Genomic DNA, 25,978 nt, shown 5'->3' with positions numbered 1-25,978 from the left:
AAAATTTTTTGCTCTTGATATCAGTCCTAGACACTGTGCAGTGTGTGGCCACTGAAAACTATGGTTAGGTTTTCAGTTAATACTTAACGCATAAGACATAACAAACTAGTATTCATGAACTTGTGGTGGCTATTTTTAAAGGCAGCTCTACATTATACCCAGTTTTTCTGTGTAATCCGTGCCCTTATTTTGAAGGATGAACGCTGGAGGCGCTGTAGGCAATTTCACACCGGAAGCTGCTGTTGTCTGCTTCGTTGTTCTCAACTTTGACCTCAAGTTGTGTGCACGCTGGAAATGGAAACTGAGTGAAACAACGTGGATAGTTAAAGATTAAAGAAGTATTCGTTAAATTCGGCATTGGCAGAGCTTCAGTGTCCCATGTTTTCTTCCGCCTGGATTTAATAACTCGACTCCTCAACGCGACTGAAAGGTGAACACCGCCGGTTTGATAACGTTAGCTTGTTTACAAACTGTTGTCGGTTCATATCGACGGTAGTTAGCTATGAAGTAGCTGCACTTTTTTACTTTTTCATCATTTTTTGAATTAAATTTGATATTTTTTCTTTGATGAGCACATTAGAGTCACACACACTCGTCTGTTTCGAGCTTAAAAAAAGCTCACTTAGCTAATGTTAGCAAGGAGTGATGGTATTTAGTGCTCATTGGATTCATGTGCTGTATTAAATAAGAGTTTTAAAAGATGATCTGATTCGTTTCAGTCTCTCTGATGGATATAGCCTGATGACCAGAGTCTGGCATAGATAGATAAATAGATACTTTATTAATCCCAAAGGGAAATTGCAATGTTACAGCAGCCACTTGTCATACTGTAAATGACAAAAAAACAATGAGGTATGTAAAAAAAACAATACAGTTAAAGGCTATATCATATACAGTCTCTAAAAAAGACTAAATAAGATATAAAAATACATAGAATAAAATTAATATAGAGTTGAAACTAAAGAGATACCCGTAACTACACTATAGTATGTCCTGAATATGAATATAATATTGATAGTATAATACTGTACATCAGTGCAAGTCAGATGGATATTCTAACACAGCTGTATAGTAAGATGCAGGATTGTCGATCAATGTTAAACTTCATGAAGGTTATAATGTTCCGTTTTTATTGAAATTGTTTTCAGCGGTGTTGATTCAACTGTGTGATCATTTTGGAGGATGTAGTTTGTGGTGCTGCTGAACTGTATTGCATTGTACAGAGTTTTGTTTCTGTTATTTAGCCTATCCTCATTAATATAAATGGGGTGGACAAAATGATAGAGACACCTGTCTGTATAATGCAATACAATTCAACATAAAAAACTGCAGCCTCCAATGAATGCACAGTTGTATCAGCACCTCTAAAATAGTGTCAACACTACCTGATCAGAATTAACTGTCAAGTAGGGAGGATTTACTGCAGGACTGTTGTATTAGGCTGCATTAGTTTTTTGATAAGTGTACTTAATAAACGGCCTACTGAGTCTATACAAATAGTATATACAAACATTGCTTATCAACAGATCAATCTGAAATGTAACAGATGTGATGGATAATGTTCTAAATACGAGTCCAGGTCTAGCAGCCTGTCTGGTTATAGGGAGAAACAAAGATTCATTGTCAGAGGAGTCCCCTCTCCAGACACAGAGGAGAGTCCTTTTACATTGTACAGTGACACTGTAATGTCAGTGAGGTTGGCTCATCAGTATACTACTCTGCCACAGATGGGGAAGGCACCTAAGAAGAGGAGCCTTGCTGACAAGGTCCGAAAGACCAAGACCTCTACTGAGATCAAAAACAACCCGTTTGAGGTGAAAATTAACAGGAAGAAATTTGATGTACTGGGGAGAAAAACCAAGCATGATGTGGGTCTGCCCGGTGTGTCTCGATCCAAAGCCATTAATAAGGTAAGAGGAAATCTCATATCTCTTATAAAAATCTCACATGTTTAAAGCCCTTCATACAAATTAAGGGCCCCGCAAGTAACTGAATTAAAACCCTCATTTTAATTTAGTGTAGTGGACATATTTGCGACCTTGTGTTCACTTACAAGGTAATTTAAAAGGGTCATAATGAAACCTTTAAAAATTTGCTGTTGTTTTATATTATATAATTTAATGGATTCACGATATTAGGTTTTTATGTTGGTCTGCCCCTATATAACAGAATCTTAGAAATATCAGGGTGGTTGAACCTGTTTCATGTTCATCTATACACAGGACCAAGAGGAACTCATCAAATTACATAAACAGATTGGTTTCATTAAAAAATATTTTATAGTTTTGTTCTCTAAACCGTCAGAACAGATTTCATACATGAAACAAAGTAAATTACTTATTTGTTGAAAAGATTATTTCTAGCATCACACTCCATCTGCACGTTGATACAATGAAATTTTGTAGTTGACCTAACAACTCTTCATCCTTTGATGTGGTAATTTTATATGTAGCACGAGTTTTACCGGATAGTCCAGTGAAGGCCGTGAAATCAACTTTATTTATCTGTTTTTTGCAGTTGCTGACTATTTAAAGTACTACTAAAGTACTTAATTCTTAACTAACTTGATGAGGTGATTGGATCCTAACAAACTTAACCACCATCAAATTGTATCTTTGAAATTTTATTATCCTTGTAATTTTACAAAAGGCTGGCATGATGACGTGCATTGCCAGTGTGAGACAAATGTGGGTAATATGGCAGAATAAAGAAAGTGAAGACAGCCTTTGCATAAAATAAAAAAGATTCTTCAGCCTGATGGAATGAAAAAATGAAATAAAAGATTTACTTCTTCTGTAGCACTATATCTGGCAGCCATGGCTCACAGCTCACCACTCATTTAACACTATCTGTGCTGTGAAGCCTCTCCCAGCATCATGCCGGGAGAGGGGGTATCTGCAAGAGGCACTGAGAGCTTTGTAAGGACAGAGAGAACCATGAACAAAACTAAGTACAAGTTAAAGTTAGGACGAGTAGAATTTGCACGTGACTAAATTTTTCTTCTACTTTATGACTCGGTATGTATATACGTATCCATGTGAGGTTTTTGAGGTCTTGATTGATCAGTGCATCAGCTTTGACTTAACTGTTGTTAGACTCAAACGGAACTAATTTGTATCTCTTTAGGTCATAATCAGTGTTTTTGCAGCGTGTTGGATCTTTGTTTGCGACTGTGTGTTTGCCTGAGAGGGAGTGAACAGGAATCACATGCTGTGCTGTTAATTTTGATTTGTAGAGAAAAGAGACCCTCCTGAAGGAATACAAACAGAAAAACAAGTCCAACAAATTCATTGACAGGCGCTTTGGAGAGTATGACACCAAGATGGCGCCAGAAGACAAAATCCTACAGAGGTTTGCAATGGAGAGACAGGTCAGTGATGTGATAATACATTTGTATTACCTGTAAGGACACAACGGACACCAAGTCTTGACATGAAAACACATGAAGTCCCTGCTTTGACTTCACTCTGTAGCTTTGGACTCCTGAAATTTTACATGAATCATTTGATATTCAAACTTTAAATGAAGCAGTAGTCCTATCAGTTTTGTTACCGTCATTTTGTAGTTCATCTTCCATGTGGAAGCTTGTCTTATCATATGTAAACATAAGAACAAATTTAATAGAGCAAACACCAGTGAGAGTAAACAGAGATTTTCTGCACTTCTTCCTTTGGGCTAAGAAATGACTGCTTGTTTTTGAAAAAGAAAAAAAAAAAAAAAAAAAATGAGGACACAATAGCAAATGTATCAGAAAGTCTATACCTGAGACGTTAAGTTGATTATCTTGCTCTGTAACTAAAGTCTCATGATGTATGCTCAATTCTCAGCCCATATTAACTTCGCATTATCTCTCAGCGTGTCCATGACAAGAAGGATGTGTACAACCTGAACGAGGAAGAAGAGCTGACTCATTATGGCCAGTCACTGGCTGAAATGGAGAAATTCAATGATGTGGTGAATAGCGATGATGAATCAGAAGAGAAAGGACTTTTGTCAGGTGAGTATTGTCCAAGTCTATATGCCAAATTGAGTTTTTTTATCAAATTAAATTAAATTAAGTATTCGCATGCAGATGCTTACTTTAACATAAATTGATGTGGTACCTTGAGCTTGTTTCCTCTTATCATCATAAAACACTCTGTTTTTTCTGCCTTAAATTCCAGCATTTGTGATGTATCAGTTGTTCTTTCTCGTGTACTCCTTCAGTTCAGCTCGTCATTGTCTATCATGGTGTATCTGTGTCTGTCCCAGTAATTCATGATCACAAGAAAAAAAAGAAAATTAAAAATTGGAATGTGTGAATTTACCAGCTATATACAATTTACCAGCTTTATATTACCAAAAATAATGTTCATGAACATGGTGGCTTTTTGGTTGGGTTTTATGATTCCCATGTTAGAGCAGGAGAAGCTAAGTCATATCATAGATTGCAGAGATGGTACATAATAGTGACAGTACTTCTCTTTCTCACCTAGCTGAGCTGACCGCTTCCCACTTCGGAGGAGGAGGAGGGGGCCTCCTCAAAAAGAAAACATCAGTGGAGCAGCAGGATGAGGAGGGAAGCCAGAGGGCCAAATCCAGGCAGGAACTCATTGAAGAGCTCATCCAGAAGTCCAAGCAGGAGAAGGTGGGCCAGCAACACAATCCTGTTAATGGAGAAGCTCTTCATCTGGATTTGGGTCCACACTGACCTTTTCAGCCACCAACCTTATTTTATTCAATAAGTTTGGTGGCTTTTTACTAGCTAATGATTGTAGTGATGTTCTAGAGGAGATGTGGCTTGGTCAAGATTATTGAGTTTTGGGTTCGTTCTCAGCGGGAGCGGCAGGTGCAGAAAGAGGAGGCGCAGGAGCTGACTGAGAAGCTGGACCAGGAGTGGAAGAGCATCCAGGCGCTGATGGTGAAAAAGACGCCCAAAGCTGAACATGTTGACAAACAAGAGGAGAAGCCCAAGGTAGGGTGCACCAATCAATCAGCAGAATGTTATCCATCCACTTTGTGCTTTCTTTCATCAGTGGCAGAGCCTGACATTTGTTTATCTCCTCCTGCTTCCTCTGTGGGTTCCAGCTGGAGGAGTACGACATGATGGTCAGAGAGCTCGGCTTCGAGATGAAGGCTCAGCCCTCAGAGAAGATGAAAACCCCGGAGGAGCTGGCCAGGGAGGAGAGGGAGAAGCTGCAGAAACTAGAGGTATGGTCACAGTGTGAGGTTGCTGTTCAACATTTTTATCTCAGCACGAACAGCTTCTTGTCATTACCACATGAAACTTTAGCTTTAAAATGTTTAAATGCCGGTTGTGATAGTAGATTTCTTTTCTCCGTGGTCTCTCCAGGCTGACCGTCTGAGGAGGATGATGGGAGATGAAGTCGGGGACAGTGCACAGAGTCAGAGCCACATGTCTGCTGATGACCTCAATGACGGCTTCATTCTGGATAAAGATGACAAGAAGACCCTGGCTTATCAGGTTTGAGACAACACAATACGTAGGGTTTGTGGCTTAATTTTTCTCTGGAATACTTCACTTTATTGCTGATTTTTACTTTAATACAGAAAGTTTTTCAGTGACGTATCTTGTCTATGTCTAGGATGGAAAATGGAACATAGGAGAGGAGTCTGAGGAAGATGGTGATGAAGATGAAGAAGAGGGAGAGAGTGCTGAAGAGGATGAATTAGAGGCGGAGGAGCAAGATGGAGAGGGAGATGAAGATGAAGAAGAGGAGGAAGAGGAAGAGGAGGAGGAGGGCAGCAGTGAAGAAGAAGATGGCCACTCTGACCTGGACTCTGAGAAAGAAAGCGAGGATGAGGAGAGAAAACAGGCGGAGAAAGAGACCAGTGCCAAACCGAAGACGAGTCTGAGCAAAGAGGAGATGAAGGCCCAGCAGGAGGCAGCTAAAACAGAGCTCCCATACACATTCACTGGTAAATACACACACAAATAGATTTAAACAAGAAAGATGGTTTAATTTTTAGGTACATTTCTTAACTTGCTCTTTCTCTTTTGGAGTTTACTTCAAATTTCTTCTTATTTTCATCTCCAATAGAGTTTATGTGTGTGTGTGTGTGTGTGTGTGTGTGTGTGTGTGTGTGTGTGTGTGTGTGTGTGTGTGTGTGTGTGTGTGTTTATTTTATATATATATATATATATGCAGATATATATGTATCTTGTGGTGTAATAACGGTTATGCTCTGTGTTTCTCCAGCTCCAGAGAGCTACAACGACCTGAAAGATTTGCTCTCTGGCCACACCCCTGACAACCAGCGCCTCATTGTGGCCAGGACTCAGAAGTGCAACCACCCTAGTTTGGCTGTAGGCAATAAGCTCAAACTGCAGGTACAATATGGAATAGGCTTTATTTTTGTAAATTAGTGTGGTACTTTTGTAGTAAGTTTCAGGTTACATTTAGTGCTGTATGACCTCACAATGACACCTCTGTTTGTCTCAGAAACTGTTTGGCTTTCTGTTGGAGTACATTGGAGAACTGGCCACTAGGAGTCCACCAGAACTCACCACCATAGATAAACTCATACCGTGAGTCCAGAGAGTGTCTTTTATTTCTCACATCTAAGTAAAAATATTTAGTACTCAAATCCAGGTGTGTTTCTTCAACTCTTTCACTATTGTTTTCTTTAATTCTCTGTAGGGAGTTGTACGCTCTGTGTCAGATGTTCCCCGAAGTAGCCTGCAAGGCTATGCAGGGCATCCTTGGAGATGCCGGTCACAGCATGGAGGAGGTGCTTGAGGTCAAAGGGCGTGTTGCTTTTCCAACACTAGACATGGTATGGAGTAGTAGCTGCGAATACAATAAACATGTTGAATATTCACCAGGGTGCACAGGGACCTTTTAGAGGATTTAAATTAGAGCTGTAAAAGTGAGTTGATTAATCAGCAACTATTTTTTTTCTCAAATATGAGAATTTGCTGTTTTTTTGATCATTCATGATAGTAAATAAATATTTTTGGTTTGGAAGTTACCATGGGTGTTTTTTTTACTCAGCTTAACAATTCACAGACTAAATGATAAATAAAGAAAGTAATTGGCCAGTTATTCGATAATAGAAATAAATAGTTAGTTAAAGCCCTATTTTAAATATTACGTGACTCAGTCTATGTTGTTGATCTGTAGGTCAATTCACAGGCATGCATCATGGTTTGGTTTGGTTTCACAAATGTTGCAGGCACGATGAAGTAACAAAAACAAAAATTAATAAAATGATACATAGTGTTGTATTTGCATCTTTACTACAAAGAAAGCTGTGTCTTTCACAGTCTTTGATCGATTTTTGAATCTAGTAGCTTTTTTTGGAGAATATCCACTGTAAATAAAAGTAAAATTTATTTATTTATTTATTTTTATCCAGAAATGTGGATAAAGTGTAAGTGTGAGCGAAACAGCACTCCCTCCATTCCCAAGTGTGAATATCTGTTGTTCTTTTTTTATGTAAATGACAAATTAAGTTTTTTTTTATGTGTGTGTTTTTGTGTGTTTTAAGCTTATCTACTTGAAGGTTACAGCCCTGCTGTTTCCTACCTCAGACTTCAGACACCCAGTTACAACTCCAGCACTGCTTTACATGAGCCAGGCTCTCACCAAGGTACACACAACCTTCATTGTGTTTGTGTTGTTGTCTGTGTTGTTAGAGCTGTTTTTGATTTGTTTGGATTGTTCTGGTTTATCTGCCTGTGTGTTTGTGTGTTACTTCATCATTGTTATTTCTAAAAGGATTTCACCATTTCTCATTCTGTTTGAATCCAGACTTCATCCTCTCATTAGTCATTATTATTTTTTTGTGCTTTTTCTCCATATATACCCCTCAGATATTTTCAATTATTCAATTATAAAATTTCCACATTCCAACAGGTGAAGTTAAACTGATTTCTTTCCAGAGCTGCAGCTGAAACACACACTGTTTACGTGGCAGTTATGCTAAAGCGAATCGTAACACAAATTTCTCTGGGTGAACGGATGTTTGGTTTTCAGTATTAATGCCACAATCATACTTGTGTGTGTTTTTGTCCATGATTTGTATGTCCGCAGTGTCCAGTGAGATCATTACAGGACGTAACGTCCGGTTTAGTGCTGTGCTGTCTGGCAGTGGAGTATGTCTCTTTTTCAAAGCGCTTCCTTCCTGAGCTCATCAGTTTCCTGGCTGGAACGCTACACCTGGCCGTGCAGGACAAGACCTCTCTAGGTAGCTGCACGTTCATGTTTCACAGCACATTTCCACAAGTTTGTCGCACATGTTTTGTTGCCAGCATTCGTAAAGTGAAAGAGAACTGACAGACTTTGACACTGTGTTGCAGGTTACACCGTGGTGCCGCCTTTCAGGCCATCAGGGAAGAACAGTGATCTTCTGGTGCTGTCAGACTCTGAGTCCTGCAAGAGCTGGAGCAAGAAACACCTGCCACTGTCGGCTTCCCAACACCTGGAACTCAAAAATGACATCGACAGAGACCAGCACAGGTACGAGTGTAGGCATGGTATATCTGGAGGGAAAGAATCTGGTCTCACCCCAAAACTATAAACTGAACCTGATGTTTTTCAGTCAGTTGGCAACATTTTTTATTATTACTCAAACAATATTTTACAAATTGTTGCCTCAACATAGAATAACAGGACTGTCTGCAGTAGCCGAGAAAAAACAACCTTTGGCCGTAAGGCACCGAAAGAATCGGATTAGAAAACAAAGAGGACGAGATGAGGGTTGACTGTGAAGTTACATGATTATTTGTGAAAAAAGTGGTCTTGTGTTGACTAGTTTAGCAGGGTCAGATATGATTCTGTTATTTCATGATAAAAAAAAGACAGGTGTGTAGACAGCCCTGAAATCTTGCAGACACAGCACTATGTTCATAGACTATTCATTACTCAACCCACCCCAAGTGAAGTTAAACGGTTAACGTTAAATGACATATAAAGCTGCCACCAGCTCATTATTTATTTCAGTGTCAGTTAACCATAATGTCGAACATTTCCTTCAATTTTTCCTCCACAAATGCAACATCTGCATAGTATACTAGACTAGAGTCATGGTTACTGTTGACTAACGCTAGTTAAAGGATAGGTTTCTTCCTTTTTTTTTTTTTTTTTTTTTTTCAATTCTTGCTTAAAATAAAACTAGGTCCTAGATTGACTAAACTTCCACTGCAGCTCAGCAAGGAAATACTGTGAACCTATCCTTTAACCAGGCTTGTCAGTAGGATTTTTAATGACGACGAAGTTTAGTTTATTGGTTCACTGCTCCAAAATGATTTCAAAGTTTGAGCCAAAACCCTCCATAGGTGGCCCCAGAGATGTTGTGTATATATAGCTGACCTCTAGAGAGACTTGCCGTTCAGAAAAGTCAGATCTCAGAATGCATGTATGTAATAATAACATTGAATAACAGGAGTAAACTTTTGCCTGGAGACAATTATATAGGCACAGTAGAAAGAGAGGGAGGGAGATCAAGTGTGAGAAAGCCTTTTATCTTCACACAGCTTCTCATGTTCAGTTTGGGCCAGCGTGAGACCATGAAGAATGAAACAGCGAGATGGGAAAGGAGAGATGAAGTAAGACTGATAAGAATTTGTACAAGTAAAAAAAAGACAATCTCATTTTTTTTTATTTTTTTTTTTCTGTGAAGACAAACTTGAAGCACACAAACACCCACTCATACAGATCTCTCCTATAACTAGTCTGTTTACCTGTACAGACTGTATGGCTCAGAGCTGATAACATCCACTCGTGTGATTCTGATGAGTCGCCTGCATGGTTTCACACAGCAGCTGCTGTGTGGGCACGAAGCAAAGCTTGCAAACAGGCTTCAGCCGACCATGGTTGTGCACAGTTTGTGAGAACATACATTTAAATTTGTACTCAACCAAAGTTTAAACCCATAACTTGCCATAAAACATTCAGACTCAGACTCAAAAGTGGTTATGTTAGAAAAAAATGTATTTAATTTCATTCATTTGCTATAGTTGTAAAGGAAAAAAAAGTACACCTACGAGTCATAAGGAACAAACCTGTAATATCCCCAATTTAACCGCTTATATATCTTATATCTGTTAGAAAGATTCAAGATCATGAAGCATTTTTGTCTGTAATGATTAACTAAATGCATTCAATAATTTATCCAATGGAATAATTTGAAAGCAGCGCTTGTAGTACAGTATTTTAATTCATAATGACTCAGACTGGGTATTGCTGTAGCCCCAACCGCCTGTTCAGTAAATCATCTTTAAGCGGTCTGATCCAGTCCAGTCTCCTCCACACTGATACGAACAAAGTTCTGTATGTTACTCCTGTTCCTCACACCTGGTGCCCAGTCCTATTCTAATTTTCTAATCATCCTTCATGCGGTACAGTGACGCACATCAGCAGCTGTGTGTGAAGAGTGTAGTGACTGAGGTAATTACTGCCTGAGTGATACAGTGAATACATGTATTTGGACACAGAAAAACTGAACTCATGCAGCAATAGTGTGCTGCAGTTCATGCAGATAACTACATACAGTAGAAGGAGCTTACACTTTGGAAGTCTTAACTATTTTCTACCTGTCTCGTAGCGTTTTGGACCTCTGCTGGCTGACAACGTTGCCCAGTTGCTGCAAACTGAACAGTTGCACTTTCTTTTTCTGACCTGCCATTCCCACATCCAAATATTCTCAACAGGGTGGATATCAGGGGACTGTGCAGGCCACTGATGCAAGACTGACCCATAGAAACGTACTGTTGTCTCCATCATCTGGCTGTGTTTAGCCATGCTAGCGGCATGACTCTAGTGATGGAAAAGTCAGTCTGTTGGTTTGTTAGTAGATCCATCACTTTGGTCCAGACTGAAATATCTCAACGACTATTCGATGGACTGCCATGAAATTTTGTACGTACATTCGTGATCCCCAGAGGATGAACCATAATGACTTTGATGGTCCTCTGATGTGTCATTCTAAAAATTACAATTTTGATCATCAAATCAAAATTATAATTTTTCAGTACTATATGACCAAATCATCACGTTTGCATGCGGTGACGTGTGATAAATTTTAATCAAGATGTTGAACATGATAAACATTCATGTCTCGCAATAAAAACATACTGGCATCTGTTACACTATATTTGCAACATGCAAGCTGCATGCAACCGTATCTTTAATTTGCTAGCAATAATCATTTGTGAACCAGGTCCCAGATGCACAAAATACATACAGTGGACATATGGTCATATATACATGCATTTCCCCACACGTATCGCCCTATATACTTACATAGACATGGACATACGTGTACATTGAGATACACACATCTATACATAGTATTCAGCAAGGTCTTTTATTTAGGGCTGCTGTGTCAGAAGGGACAGAACATCTGCTGAAGGGAGCCCTCCTACATTTTAAAGTCGGCCAGAAAGAAGTAATGCGAAGAATGGATTGAGAGGTGGTCAGTGTCATTTGCTTTGGCGAGTTTTTCTGCGTGTGATGGCACTGTTGTTGAAGTCTTAGAGGTCAGGTGTAGGGAGGCTAATAACATTGGGACAGAAAGCAAATGATAAAACCGAGATGTTCAACTATGTTTATGTATCTCTCCACAGGTTGATGTGTTTGTCTACCTGCCTGGACTTGGTGAAGCGGTGCTGCCTGCTCTACAAAGACCTTACATCCTTTCCACACATCTTCCAGCCAATCAGAACGCTGCTTTCCAAACATCTTTCAACCCAAACATTACCAGAGCCTTTACAGGTTGGTACCAGATAGGCTTGAGTGAACAGCTACAGTGAAGTCTGTCTCTTTCTTTCGGTTTGTCTTTCTCTCTCGTTGGGAGCGGTACCTTACTTTTTGTCTGTGATAACGTTTGTTGTTTTTGTTACAGGAACTTCACAGTGCGATCCTGGAGGCCATCAGCAGTGCCCCTGTGACTCACAGTCCGCTGGTTTTTGAGAAGAAGAAGCCTATTCCTCTGAAGCTGCTCACACCCAAGATCGTTGAAGTGTAAGCAGTAATGAAATGCATTGAAGCCTGTTTTTAACCACGTCAAAATGAGTTGTCCCATCCAGAAGCAAGGATTAAACATGCAAATTTCCTGCTAGTGTATCTGTTTTTATATCTCACAAGCATCTGATATTTGTCAGGTTGGACTATGGAAAGAAGCGTGGCAGCACCAGAGAGGAGAGAGAGAAGGAGCGACTGAAGCACAAATACAAGAAGGAGTTCAAGGGCGCTTTGAGGGAGATCAGGAAGGACTCGCGCTTCCTGGCCAGAGAGAAGCTCAATGAAGTCATGAACAGGTGCGGATAAAACTGAACTTCATGTTAAAGTGGACTAAAATGCCTCTGGTAACAGCCTCTTAACCTTATGTACATTCTGTATTCCAGAGATGCGGAGAGAAAGAGAAAGGTGAAGGAGCTCTTTGGCAGCTTGGCCACTCAGGAGGGAGAGTGGAAGGCCCTAAAGAGGAGGAAGAGGAAGTGAATGCAGAATTTCAGCCTCCATTGTCTGTTGCTTTTCATATGGACTTCTCCTGTTCATCTTTGTATAACAACCTGTACAAGATGGAAGGTTTGAGGTATTGGGAACTGTATAGATTCTCTTTTGTCACGAGGACAAATTCAGCTTGTTGCTACTCACGTTTTATACTGTTTGAGAAATAGCTGTCAGGATTGCACACCAAGTTGTCAGATATCCTGATGTAGGCGTTTGACGTGACTGGATACTGTTGTTGGAAGTGTCAGTCAACAAAGCTGTTAATATTTGGTATCCATTCCCCTTTTTTCCACCAGAATTCATCACTACAATGTGATAAAACACAGGAAAAATAAATAACTTTATCTTTTAATTGTGTCTTATGTCTGGAAAACCTTAATGCATCTGGAAAACCAGTCAAGCTCAGTAAAGTAAGGTTCGGGTTACTCCCACCACCATGTAAATGTAAAATAAATTCACTGTTGAATGCTACGGTAGAGGAGGAATTGATAATTAAACCTCATGACGTGTATAGACAAGGAACAAACAGACTACACATGCCTAATTTTCATTAAATAGTCATTTTACGTGTGTGTATGACAGTTACACTAAACATTTGGATTGTTCAGTGGGTGTCTCTACTGAAAGTGAAGACAATTTGTAGTCTTTTTATTCTTTAAATGAAGATTAACCCACAGCCACAAAAGAATGTTGAAAAAATAGCGAGAATATGTGAGGAAAGATGGTTATACAAAGAAGGGTTTAAGCTAACCTAGACAAAGAATGACAGTTGTAGATTCTCCTATCTTCAACGGAATACAATTAAGTGTGTGTAGTCAGGCAGGCGTCAGCAAATTGAGACGAGGTTTTAGTCATGGGGTGATGTAGTACGCTGTGATTACTGTGTCTCTGGACCACCTTAAAATTAAGGAAATAAAGTAAGATGCCTCAGAAAATATTTTTTAACAGTAGTATATCCCAAAAATCCACGATGTCAAAATTAATTTAACTAGGTAAAGAGGTAACAGTGTGATAACTAACATCAAAAACCTTAAAAAAAAAACTACATATTAACACTGTACATGGTAGTGAGTATTTATGTGATATCGACTCCAAATAAACATTAGACTACGCATGTTCATCATAATGAAGGAAAATGTCATCCAGTGTGTCTTGATGTGTTTAATCAATTTTGTTTTGTTTGTTTGTTTGTTTTTCATGGCATTAGTTGACATTGAAAAAACAGAATATCGGAATCTTTTAATGCATCACTAAAAAGTTTCAAGTGGTTATAACAAAAAATAATCTTTAGATGTTCTGGATGAGGGTTAATATTAGTGTGAGGGTTAATTTTACAAATTAGGTCAGAGGCTTCACCATATGGCAGTTTGAACATCTTCTAACATGCCTTATTGCCTGCCATTCACATGCCACGGAATTCAAACAGGAACAGGCTTTCAAAGGAGGGTTGGTGCACAGGAGTTACATGCATGGCCTGACTAGTCCAACAGGAAGAGCTGGTTAAAGTTTGGTTGGTTTGGTCTTAAGTGCTGAAAGATCTGTGGTTTTGCTGCTTGGGATACATTAACATAACAAAAAATTCTGTTGAGGTCTTATTGTACTTTGGTCGTTCCAAAGGTTTAATCAGTGCTAAAGTAGCCGCACCCTGGATTTAAATGTCTCTGCAGCCTGGACTGACATTTAGACACCTGCAACAATACAAGATGGCTTGGGTGCTATTATTGGGTGAGTTATGCTGGTTGGGCTATAGGAGATGAGATTCAGATTTTTTGGGGGAATATTGAAGTTTTTAGCAACACCTTCAGCCTTTTTCCTTTTAAATCCTCTCTCCTGTTGCAGCCTCGGTGATGATTCAGGCCTCATCTCCTGCTGCTCCAGCAGTGTATATGTGTATATATATGTAATATGTAATATTACATATTTTGTATGTGTATATATATGTAATATGTGATATTTTATATGTATAATATATATATATATATGTTAAATTTAATATTACACAGTTATATAGTCTTCATTATTCCTCACAGACATCTCTTTTGATATGGAGTCTAAAGACATTATTGACCCCACATTTTAACATACAGATAACTGAGCAAAACTTCAACAACCACACATTTTTTTTAACATATTTTATTCAACACTTAAATCCAAATAAATTCATGTCACAGCAATTAAACTGAATAGCAGTTTAGATGCTCTTGGTTTTCAAAAGTCCATTAATTATGAGATACATTTGTTATAGCAGTGATAAATTAGAAAATACAATATGAATGCACGAATAGCTCAGCACTTTGTTTTCCACCTCAAAAAACAGTGACAGCATACAGACAAAAATAGTGAATATCGTTATGCTTCCATTTCAACCAGATCACTGGAAATTGTTCATTTATATAGAGACACTTAGGTGCTTGAAGTGGTAAATTGTGGTATATTTTCATATTTTAGTTATTGACATAGTCACACAGTTGACGGAAATCAGACATATAGACACACACGCGCGCACACACTGACCAGGTGGCCTTCTCAGTGGGAGGGAGTCACTGTAAATGACAGCTGGTCACAGATGACACACACCTGAGGTCCATTTCAGGACTGATGTGCAAAAAGGCGCATACACATGTACAAACTCACAGCATTTTCTCTTTCTCTACAACATTTACACATATACCGCTGTGTATACATACGTAACTGCACACGTACACACACACGTACACACACACGCACACACACACACACACACACAGAAGTTGGGCACAGACTCCATAAAGGACCAAAACGAGGCACGACGGGACATGGCAGAGCAACATGGAATGTTTCGGTCAATGGTCTTCGATTGTGAAGCTCTCAGTCACTTTAGTCATCGGTGTCCTCCTGAAAGAGAAGAGGGACAAGAGGCGGGCGTTGAATTCACCGTCCTCCATGGAAATGACTTCCTGTGATGTGATCATTTTAACCTTGAATGAAACATCTCCATACAGCATAATCATAGGAACGGTATAAACCAGTTAAGGTAATGTTACAACAGGCATTAAGATGGAGGTTATTTATTACTCTGGCTGCTGCCACGTTGTGCTCAAAGCAGGGTTTCGCCTTAGAAATGTTGATTTGTTTTTCAGTTTTGGAAGATTGTTAAACAGGTTTGGAGGTCAACCCAACCAAAAATGTATGCAAGTTAGAAAGCTTTAAGGATTAAAACCCCCACCAAATCCCATACAATAAAAAAAAAAAAAAAATTAAATAAGATTAATGTTCCTGTTATATATATTTTCAACATCTAATGGTTCATAAATTGCTTTTTCTACATGTGTCAGCTAAAGGAAAAAAAAACTTTAATTCAACAAAGGTTTAACCTGTTCATTCCCACTGAGATTTTGAATTGAAAAGACAGTTTTAATCCTGTGTCCCTGTGTTAATTGTTCATTTATGTATTGTTACTGTACATGCTGAACATTTTTGAGAATTTTTATACACCTCCTTTCTCTTCCTGTGAAAATAGTTTTCATATCTTGAAAGTAGGAGAAGTGACATAAATTTATCCAGTCAAATGTGATTTGAGGTGACTAGCTTAACCCCGGCTATCACATAAAACCACACTCGACACTTAGCTAGCGGGTAGCTGACAGAGCAATATCAGGGTAGGAGCTCTGTGTTTGGATTTCAGCTCGCAAAACTTTTGTTTTAAAGAGTGTAGTTAAAGTCTAATTTATCCATTTAACCCTTCTCCTTCTCCTGTAAATCTAACAACACAGGGGAGGAGAAGTTAATCCCTCTTGCAACTAAACCAAGCCCACATATGCATTTTTAACATGGAGATACGTCACAACACTGAAGCTAACGGCGCTTTAAGTTTCTTTAAATAAATGCACCACCGCCTGATGCAAAAATATTTCACGCTGAGCTGTCTCTATATCGACTACCTTACCTTTGAATGTAACTTCATACTGCTAGCGTTAGTTTTTACATCAGCCAGCTGCTAGTGGAGTCTCACCTCTGTAGTATCAGCAAGGTCAGTTTCAACCGGTGACTCTGCCATGTTCGGTGCGGCTGAGGCATCGTCACTCTGGAAAAAGACAAAAAGCATGAATGTGGAAATGTGGAAGTAGACAGCAGAAGAAAGGAGAGGGGCCGCCGAATGCAGGAGTGTGAGAGGATTTAATATGCGCACAAATACAGGCTCTTACTGGAATGAAGAACACAACGAAGACGGCCATTAAGTTCATGTGTTTGTGCACATAGTGAGCATTTTAAGTCCTATCGCTTTTTCTTTCACACCCCTCCCTTCTTTTTTGTGTTATCACTGACCCATTTGAGAAGCCCATTTTCATCAGTTTTTTTGTGGACAAATAAAAAATGGTCGATTCAGCTGATCAACAGAAAATTAATAATCGAACAGTCATTTTTTTTGGATAAGATTTCCAAGTATTTGCTGGTTCCAGCTTCTCAAATGTGAGGTTTTGATGCTTTTCTTTGTCATACATGATAGTAAACTGTATATTTTGAACTGTAAGTCGGACAAAACAAGAGCCTTGAAGACGTCACCTTGGATTGCGGGAAATTACCGACGGCATTTTTCATTCTTTTTTGACATTTTATAGAAAAAGCAATTGACCTATCATTCGAGAAAAGCTAAAAAGGATGCCTTGATTACACCATGGTATTGAACTGACCTTCCTTAACGGGGAGCGGTCACAGTGCGCTGATGTGTGCGCATGTGTGCGCGTCTGTGACGCGCTCACCGGCGGCTGACATAACCTTAAACCAGATACTGAACCTTCTCCTCCTGCTGTTGCATTTAACACCACCCATCAAGCCTCCATCTGTTCACCCAGCAGAGCCAGAGAGATGTGTGCTCATGGAAATAGATAGATACACACACACACACACACACACACACACAAACACAAACACATACTTGGGTAACAGTACACCAATAAATGGCCCCTTTTCTAAATACTGTGGTTAGATTAAACTTCAGCCAAAAGTTTAAGATTTGTTCAGTCGTTTTTTTTAAGGCACATCAAACCCGGAATATCTGTGTAAACCATAATCTTCCAAAGCAAATTCAAAGTAATGCCTCACCTACAATGACTATTGTTCCAGAGCAATTTTGAAGCAGAAATTGCTTCCTGGGGACGTGAATTACAGCAGCCTTTTTTATTGCGTATCGCTGAAAAGATTTGAGCAATAAGATGTGTTTTTTGAGACCATTTTCCTCCCCTTCTATCTCTCTGGTTATTGCGTCTCCTGATATGAGTCATCAGCAGCTGATGAAGTGGTGAAACAACCAGATGAGGAGATTAGTCAAGACTCAAGCGTCCTACTATCCTCTGTTTGCTGGCGTGTGGGTGGGTGTGTGTGTGTGTGTGTGTGTCAGAACAGGAGACAATCTTTGATGGGCTCTCTCAACCTGGCATCAATTTTTAAATGAAATCAATATTAATGACGTTTAATGGCTGAGCCGCCTGGGAATGATGGTTAAACGAGGACAATGTGCTTTTGTGTGCATGTCAATCTCTCACTATGGGAACACCAGGATTTTTTTTTTTTTTTTTTTAATCTTTGCGTTTATTCCTCTATCATTCAGTCCACCATCTCCTCATCAGTCAGTCAACTCTGTGTCTGTTTGTCCATCTGTTTGTCTGTCGCGTCTGCCAGTTTGGCTTGTCAGGGTTCCTCATAATGAGGCTGATCACATTCCAGGTGGAGCTCCGTCACTGTTTTATCCCTCAGGGCTGTGTACCACGACTAGTTATCTAGCTGCCTTAATAACACAACTGCTGTGGAAGATGAAAGGATTTGATCGGATGCTCGTGTGAAATACCATCTCCTGATAATGAAATCAACTGCACGGGATGAAAACAGTAGGGGCGAAAAATTTGTTGATTGCCTCAATAAAAGAACTGCTTTTGTTCAAGTGTCATTTGTTGCCACTGGCAGGAAAATAACTTTATAATTTCTTTTGTATCTTATCTTTTTATAGGGCAAAACCAGTTAAAGCAGAGCTGAAGAAGTGTGTGTGTGTGTGTGTGTGTGTGTGTGTGTGTGTGTGTGTGTGTGTGTGTGTGTGTGTGTGTGTGTGTGTGTGTGTGTGTGTGTGTGGGTGTGGGTGTGGGTGTGTGTTTGCGCTGTTATTACTTGGTGTCTGAACTGTTGTTATGGAATGCCCTGTGTTCAATCGCTAAGTAAGGGACGGGGGATTGAGCGCCACAACAAACATTCAACAAAGTGTTTGCGTTGCCCGGGGAAATATTTGATTGGCTTATCATTTCCTGCTACTCACAGCGATGTAATGAGAGAAGAGGGTAATTACATGCAAATTGAGTCCTCCCCTCAGAATTATGTCCTATTGGAACAGTTTATTAATCCAGATATATAACAGTGGAAGTACAGGGATGAAAAAAAGCAGAGCACGAGGTCCATCTGTTACTCCTCTAATTTTGTCTTGTTCGAATGCTGAAGAGTTCCTTCGCTTCTGAGAGCTCGTGTTAAGTGAAAGTGAAAATGCAGTGATTTAGAGTGAGGATCTTGTGCATGTTGCAAGTTGTAATTAAAGGTGCCCTACAAACTTTTCTTGTAAACAAACAAACCTTGTGCTTACATGCAGTGTTTTTCACCAAAACGCGCGGTCTAAAAAAGAAGCTTTGATTGCATTCCCTTCCTCGTAGAGCATTTTCAATTTGTTGCATTATTTACAACTGTGTTTATTTGCTAGCAGTCTTCGTCGTCACTACATTTTTTGGCACACTGCTTGCACGTTAAAGTACCACAATTGTTTATAAGCAGAAAGAAACGACTGAGTGTGAAGAGTGTGTGTCGCATCACCCTTGTCCTCAAGTATGTGCGCATTAGAAACAAACACAAGACCCCTACTTGTGTTTCTGAAAACACTGCTCCACACTGCTATTAGTGATCGAACTTCAGCAATTTTATTTTGTTGGAATAAAAATTGTCAAATTTACCCTTAGCATATGTGAAAGAATTCATGTCCAAAAAAACCCATACATGTGAAATATTGTTTCACATTTGGTTTTTCATGTGAAGTGATGAAATATTCAATCCATTACATGTGGAAAAAATTTGTTAGATCCCACGTGTAATATCTGAATATCTGTGTGAAAACGTGCTCCACATGTGATTAACATGTGAAATACTAAATTGTTCTTTGATTGATAAAATTTTCTTTAATTGTAAAATTAAATGAATCGTTAAATAGACGATAATAAGTCTACAAATTTCCTAAAAATCATCCTGTAACTAATATGTAATCTTGAATTTTTTTGAATTGTAGACTGTAACTCCCACTGCATTTCTTAAGCCCAAAAAGGGATGACCCCGACTGTATCTGCAAAAATCTACATGAACAGCCAGCAAAATCTAAAGCGAAAGAGAAGGAGAGAGTAAAATAGAAAGATAAAGTGCAGCAAAACATAGACTATAGGAACCCACTGAAAAGGAGGAAGGAGAATCATTTATCATATTTTTGTGCATGTCGCAGCAGTAAATTGTTTGCTACGGTGAACTGCCTTTACCTCCTCCTCTGGACAAACGAAGGCCAGACTGACTGATGAACAATGCAGGAAAAACTAACAATATGTAACAACTTTCATTTCAGAGCAGAAAGACACACTGTAAATGTGAGAACTGATGACAAATGACTCAAGGTCAGGAGGCCATTTTGACACAGTGAAGAGCTATGGCTGGTGGCATGAAATGGAGGGATGTGCTGTGCTGAAAACCACCATTTCCTAAAGGTGTGTTTAAGTTTGTGTTATTATATTGATTTGCCTGTGGAGAAGTGTAAGCATCCATCATGTGTAGTCATATAGCGTTAGAGTTTTTACTGAAATTTCATTTCTTGTCATTTTTTGACTATGGAAATATAAAATATAACGATACAGGGGCTTTTCTGCATATTTTTCCATTATTCAAAAGAGGATACAAATGTTTTATGGACATATCTGTAGAAAATGCGTCGAAGCATTGAGCCTCTGGGTGGGCGTTTCCCATGGCAACAGTTGACCGATATGTGAGGGTCGGGATTGCTAGTGTGATGGCCCACACGCGATGTCCATTTCACGGTGTGCTACTGAGTGGCACACGTCATAGCCCCGTACAGCCTGCAAATGCCGATACAAGATGTTTTTTCAACAAGCCCATATAGCGTAGGTAGCCCTAGCCGCTGAAGACGTCGGTCCCATGACAGCGCTCACCATTTGGGAGGTTCCATTCTGCTGTTAAGTTTGTATTCCACTTGAAAAGTGGAAGCTAGGCTAACTAGTCAGTTAACCTAACTCGATAACGTTAGAACTGATTCCCACTGGATGTTGCTTTGCTGTGGGGGTCTAACTAGCATTGGCAGTCTCTGTTCAATGGGTTCAGATGTGGCGATGGCAAATGACGGGACCGTCAGAATTCACAGCAACGAGTAGCCCTGCAACCTCAGCACTTCTTACATTATGCTGCGTTCACATCATATAATTTAAACTGTATTTATGCTGGCCTCCGACAGGGAGATATCAGGAATTTCTGACACCGACGGAATCTCCCACTTGGTGAAAAGAACGACAGACATGTCAAAAAACTGTTGGCAGAATGGCTGCAAATGGACCAGCGATTACATCAAAATAAAATCCTATATTAACACTAATTTCTATTTAGCTACAGTAATTTTATAGGAGCTATAAACTCTCTGTTTGTATTGGATTTCACTCGGTAAATAACTGCTACAAATATGCAACACAACATAATTAGCTAATTTAGGGTGTTTATCTTGTGTGAATACAAGCTTAGCACTGGCGCTAACCGCTTTGAATAATGTCCGTTCTTCCCATTCTGCTGACATTGCGTGAATGCATCATTACCCCTCGATTTGAATCACACCATGGATCCGGGTAACATCTGGAGTAACGTGTGAAGTGGTTACATTACATTAGCAATGGTTAACAACTCCAGCCAGCTGTATTATGAACTAATTTGCAGTGCCTGCCCTCAAAGATACTGCACCAATCAAACTGTTAGACACTGTCAGAACCAAATCCCACTGGACACCACTACTGTAGGGGGGTAGCTATCACTGCAGAAAAACTGCCTAATTAAAACTAGATTTATTGTCAAGTTAAAACACACACCAAGGATATATATATATGTATTTTAATGTCTTACCAAAAATTAATTTTATTTCCAGTTCCACTTTAAATCAAAGGTATCTTTCTTACTTGTTTGGCCGGATCCTTCTTGACCAATCCGGTGGCAGCGGCAATATTGCCTGCACCCTCCACGGTCTTCTGGGCCACAGCCGTGACCCCGGTAACCACCGCTCCGCCCACCTGAGACACTCCAGACACAGTTTTACCTGCAACTGAAGGGAGAGCAGGAGTAGAGAGGGAGGGCATTTCAGCAGGGTGTATCCCTACAGAGACTCAATACCTGCAATGTGTAAAAAGACAAACTGCTCGTTTCTGTTGCTGCAAAACCCGTAAATGTGAGGGTGTTTATCAATTCATTTGGATTACTTCTTTCAAAATACTCTCACTTCTTAGATAACGCTTTGAATATAAAGTAATGCAGCACTGAGATAAATCTGGATGAAACATCAAAACTCACTAAATAACTTCCAAAATGTTTGTTGTGTTTTTTGCCTGTTTGCTTCCAATTTCTGCTGCAGTGACTGAAATTAGGTGGAAGCTGTTGCCTGCAGTAATATACCAGAGGTCTATAGAGTGTAATAAGAGTTATCAAATACCCCGCTGCCTCTCCCTGAAACGCCCTACAGAATTATTTAAAACAGGATCATCACCCACAGTATAATGTCCTTTGGTTAACTGAAAGACTTGAGTAACAGCCTGGAGCCTCTTTCCCTTTCAAAAGCCTCCTATAATCTTCCCTGAGTTTCACCCCGCCTTTTATTGTCTGAACCATGCATTGTTGTGTCCTCTGTGGTTCTACATATCAGTGCATCTGGTTTTACATTTGTTTCCTGTGAATTTTTATTTAAACTTTCTGTCCAGCTGCTATGTTGTTAAATTAAGTCTGAAATTATCAATCAGCACTGACATTCTCATAATATGACTAATGCATCTTCCGATCCATTTACAACCAGTGTTCGATTTAGGGTCAAGCAGTCATTCCCAACCTGAAGATCAGGGCCAAAAATAATCTTCTTTTTTTTTTGTCTTCCTCCAATATTTTCTTTTTTATTTGTGAATTATTGGGTAAATTCAAGACTTCTAAAAAGTCGTCAGAAAAACAAAAAAAAAACCCCAAAACACCAAACTGTCTTTTGTTGAACTGCTCACAACTGGTAGTCACATACAACTGATGACATGGGGTCAAAAGCAGACATTTGTTTCAAGGTGTAACAAGCTAAAAATGTTGGTAGCCGATGCTCTACACTGTATCATGATGGAGTCCAACAGTGTTACACAGAATAATTAATATCGACTCAGCTGCTCTTTGCTATAGGGCAACATCTCTGCCCATGGATGTCCTGAAAGCAGATTATCAGATCATAGGTCCAATGTAGGCCGCTTGGTCCCACTGAGAGAAAAGATATCATCCGTCCTCCCTTATTTAGGGGCTTTAATAAGACCCGCGCCATCATGCGTTTCCCTTATAATCCCAGCCTCCCAAACACTGACTGTACTTTCAGCGATGTGTAGGATACCGCAATACAGCCATTATCATGGATGCCTAAAGCAGGCGGTCTCCGTCGGCTTCTCTGCTTGGTATGTATGAGAAAGGGCAAGGCCTGCATGGCCCACGGGGAGTTAGGCCATTTGTGTTAAGTTAGGCGGTGAAATAAGACACTTGCTCACATGCAGAGTCACAGCACATCTCTCTTACTGGCATCCAGATGGTTGGACCCGGTGAGATTATACTCTCTTTGACTTCATGTTCAAGGATTGTGTAAAAACTACCTGTGTGAAAATCCCTCTCGGATGTTGCCGAGACGGGCTGGTTGCCAAATGTATGAATTCACACAAGGCCGATCTATTCTAAGATGCATTTGGGTCTGTGTTTGAGTGTGGTGTTACCTGTTGTGACTCCATCCTTCGTTTTGGTGCCTGAAAGGAAACGCAGGTGAAGCTCAGTTAGTCAAAAGTGTGAGTACAATGGACAATACAGTAGCCCAGAAATGATCAAAATGCCAGCAAGGCTCAGAGTTGTGAATAATAATACTACTACTAATAATAATAATAATATAGCAACAAGTTTTTAAGGCTTTCTGTCCCATTTTGGAATGAAATGATCATCGATGAAATGAATTCCCAGCACCCACCGACGAACATAACCCCATCTTTCGTCATCTCAGCCGCTCCAGTCACTCCCTGCTTGGTTTTCTCCGCCGCTGCCACGACCCCATCCTTGGCTTTAGAGAAACCCTTCATCAACGCGTCCATGGCTGCTTGGTTGGCTCCCGAATCAAGTCGCAGGCGCACACAGCTGTTGGGGGGGGGGGGGGGGGGTCAAAACAGGCGCAATGAGGAGGGCGCTCCCGGGTGAAACGAGGCGCTCGCCGTTAACACGAGCGACGAAGGCACGAAAAACGATGCCACCGCCCTACTTTTTCTCTCCGACGGGTTTGTCAAGACAACATCCCCCGTCTGAGAAAATACGTGTGCTTGCTGATACAAGCGCCCCCCCCCGCTCTGATGCTGCTGAAAATCCCACCTGTAGGAACTGGTTACAGCCCAGCTCGGAAACAGTGAATGGATTTACTGTTAATTAAAACTGGAAAAAAAAGAAGAAGAAGAAGAAGAAGAGTACACTGACCTGTTGTATTTCGATGCGACAGGGGAAACAAAACCGTGCGGCAACTGATGTTAAGAGAAAGAGAACAAGAAATCCAAGAGCTGTGGCCCACGCACCTGTTTGCTTCAACTTCCTTTGAGGCGGGATTGTGATGAGTCTTCCGGGATGACAGCGGCGATTCACCCCCCCCACCCCACCCCTCCTACCCAAAGACCAGTAAAACCGGAATAATGTCTCCAAACTACTACTACAGACGCGGCGCGCTAGTGTGTTCCGCACAGACAGACGGACACGGACAAGGGGGGAGACGGACGGACGGACGGACGCTCCGCCGGCTTGACGGGCGCCTCCCACGCCTCTCGGTGATGGAGACGGAGCGATTAGGCTGAACCCCGCGGTGCTGATGCGAGAGCGAAGAGATGCTCCTCCGCTGTCTGTCTGTCTGCCTGGGACAGACACACACACACACACACACACACAGACACACACACACACACACACACACAGAGAGATTACGTAGCTCTCCGGACACGTGGGTTGCCCACAGCGTGTAGGTGCAGCAAGCTGTTTAAAATCGTCAGTCAGCTGAACGCATCTGCGGCCGAACTACCAATTAGTGGCGGTGTCATTATGCAAGATAACACCACTGGGCTGTTCAGTGGTCATTTTTCTGCATTGTAAATTAAAAGGCCATGATGTCGAACTGGCTCATGGTAAAACAGACTGTGTACAGTCAGAGGTCACACTGAATTTTACAGCTTTGTGGCTAATAAAACACACTTTTTAATATTCATATAGTGGTACAACTTTTTATATTAAGGTTGGCCTTTATAAAGGGTTTATAAGTTGTAACGGCTTCAATAATGGTTAACTAATAAAAAATTTATTAGTGCTTTATAGATCAGATAAAGGGCATTAATAAGAACCTTGCCTCTTATTTCTACACAAGGTTTGCAGAGGATCTGGACCAAAATGTACCTCTTCTAACAATTCTAACAATTTTATCAACAACCCGTATTTCTTTTTGTCAAGAATGCATTTGTAAATGTTGATAACCAATCCCAAACAATCAGTGCTCATGGGATTCCCATGTAGAACCTTTATCTAATAAGACAACCTTTAGAAAGGCATTATTAAGTTGTTACTAATGGCTTTATTAATTGTTAATATATAATTTACTTCTGATTTATAGATCAGAAAAATTGTCTTCGACTAGTTAGACAATTCGACCACTTATTTCCAGAAAAGGGCAGCAGACAATCTGGACCAAAATGTTTTTATTAAGAACTTATTAACATTTACAATTGTAGATTTGATGATTAAAACCCTTTATTAATGACTTATTAACATTTGGAACCACAGTCTTGATGTCTTATTAGAAATTGAAAACCCATGAAGATTTATTAATGGATTGCAAACATTTATAACTCTTTTTTTTTTTTTACAACAACAACAACATAAACAAAGAAACAAATAAATAAAAATAAAAAACACCTGCCAGTGGGATTTTTCACAACCTAGCAACCCTAAATTTGTTCTTATTAGTATCTTATAACTGATCTATAAAGCATTGCTGAATGTTTTATTAACCATTTAAAAGCCATTAATGTATAAGCTCTTTATAAGGGGGCCTTATTAGAAAGTGGTACCAGTTATAAATACTAATAAATCAATCCAATCACCATTGATAAAGCCAAATTACAACTTAATAACCCTTTATAAGGAAATGAGAAAAAGTGGTACCCATAGTAAACTATACTCTAGGA

The 25,978-nt window shown here is 39.9% G+C and overlaps 2 protein-coding genes across 3 annotated transcripts; one reads left to right on the top strand and one right to left on the bottom strand.

The window, feature by feature from the left end:
- The first annotated feature begins 224 nt into the window (after positions 1-224).
- Positions 225-12,810, top strand: nop14 (NOP14 nucleolar protein homolog (yeast)). The gene is made up of 19 exons (XM_040158135.1): positions 225-430; positions 1,728-1,910; positions 3,236-3,370; positions 3,856-3,997; positions 4,476-4,627; positions 4,817-4,954; positions 5,068-5,190; positions 5,333-5,464; positions 5,586-5,919; positions 6,201-6,331; positions 6,444-6,529; positions 6,642-6,777; positions 7,492-7,593; positions 8,037-8,190; positions 8,303-8,462; positions 11,570-11,717; positions 11,848-11,966; positions 12,107-12,262; positions 12,350-12,810. The coding sequence occupies exons 2-19, from the start codon at positions 1,728-1,730 to the stop codon at positions 12,444-12,446; spliced, it is 2,628 nt and encodes an 875-aa protein (XP_040014069.1). The 5' UTR covers positions 225-430; the 3' UTR covers positions 12,447-12,810.
- A 1,878-nt stretch (positions 12,811-14,688) lies between these two features.
- On the bottom strand, positions 14,689-24,373 carry LOC120806556 (alpha-synuclein-like). Of its 2 annotated transcripts, none has more exons than XM_040157850.1 (6): positions 24,329-24,373; positions 23,740-23,903; positions 23,495-23,524; positions 21,677-21,819; positions 16,450-16,521; positions 14,689-15,332 (listed from the first exon to the last, which is right to left on the bottom strand). In XM_040157850.1, exons 2-6 carry the CDS (start codon positions 23,858-23,860, stop codon positions 15,315-15,317), a joined length of 384 nt encoding a protein of 127 aa, XP_040013784.1. In that variant the 5' UTR covers positions 23,861-23,903; positions 24,329-24,373; the 3' UTR covers positions 14,689-15,314. The 2 variants fall into 2 exon arrangements, with proteins under 2 accessions (XP_040013784.1, XP_040013783.1); XM_040157849.1 differs by having other exon boundaries at positions 24,234-24,332.
- Between the last annotated feature and the right edge of the window lie 1,605 nt (positions 24,374-25,978).

This window comes from Xiphias gladius, chromosome 20 (genome assembly GCF_016859285.1).
Source record: "Xiphias gladius isolate SHS-SW01 ecotype Sanya breed wild chromosome 20, ASM1685928v1, whole genome shotgun sequence".
NCBI classification, from domain to species: domain Eukaryota; kingdom Metazoa; phylum Chordata; class Actinopteri; order Istiophoriformes; family Xiphiidae; genus Xiphias; species Xiphias gladius.
Note: the sequence above shows the minus strand (reverse complement) of the source record. Positions and strands in the feature narration are given on the sequence as shown.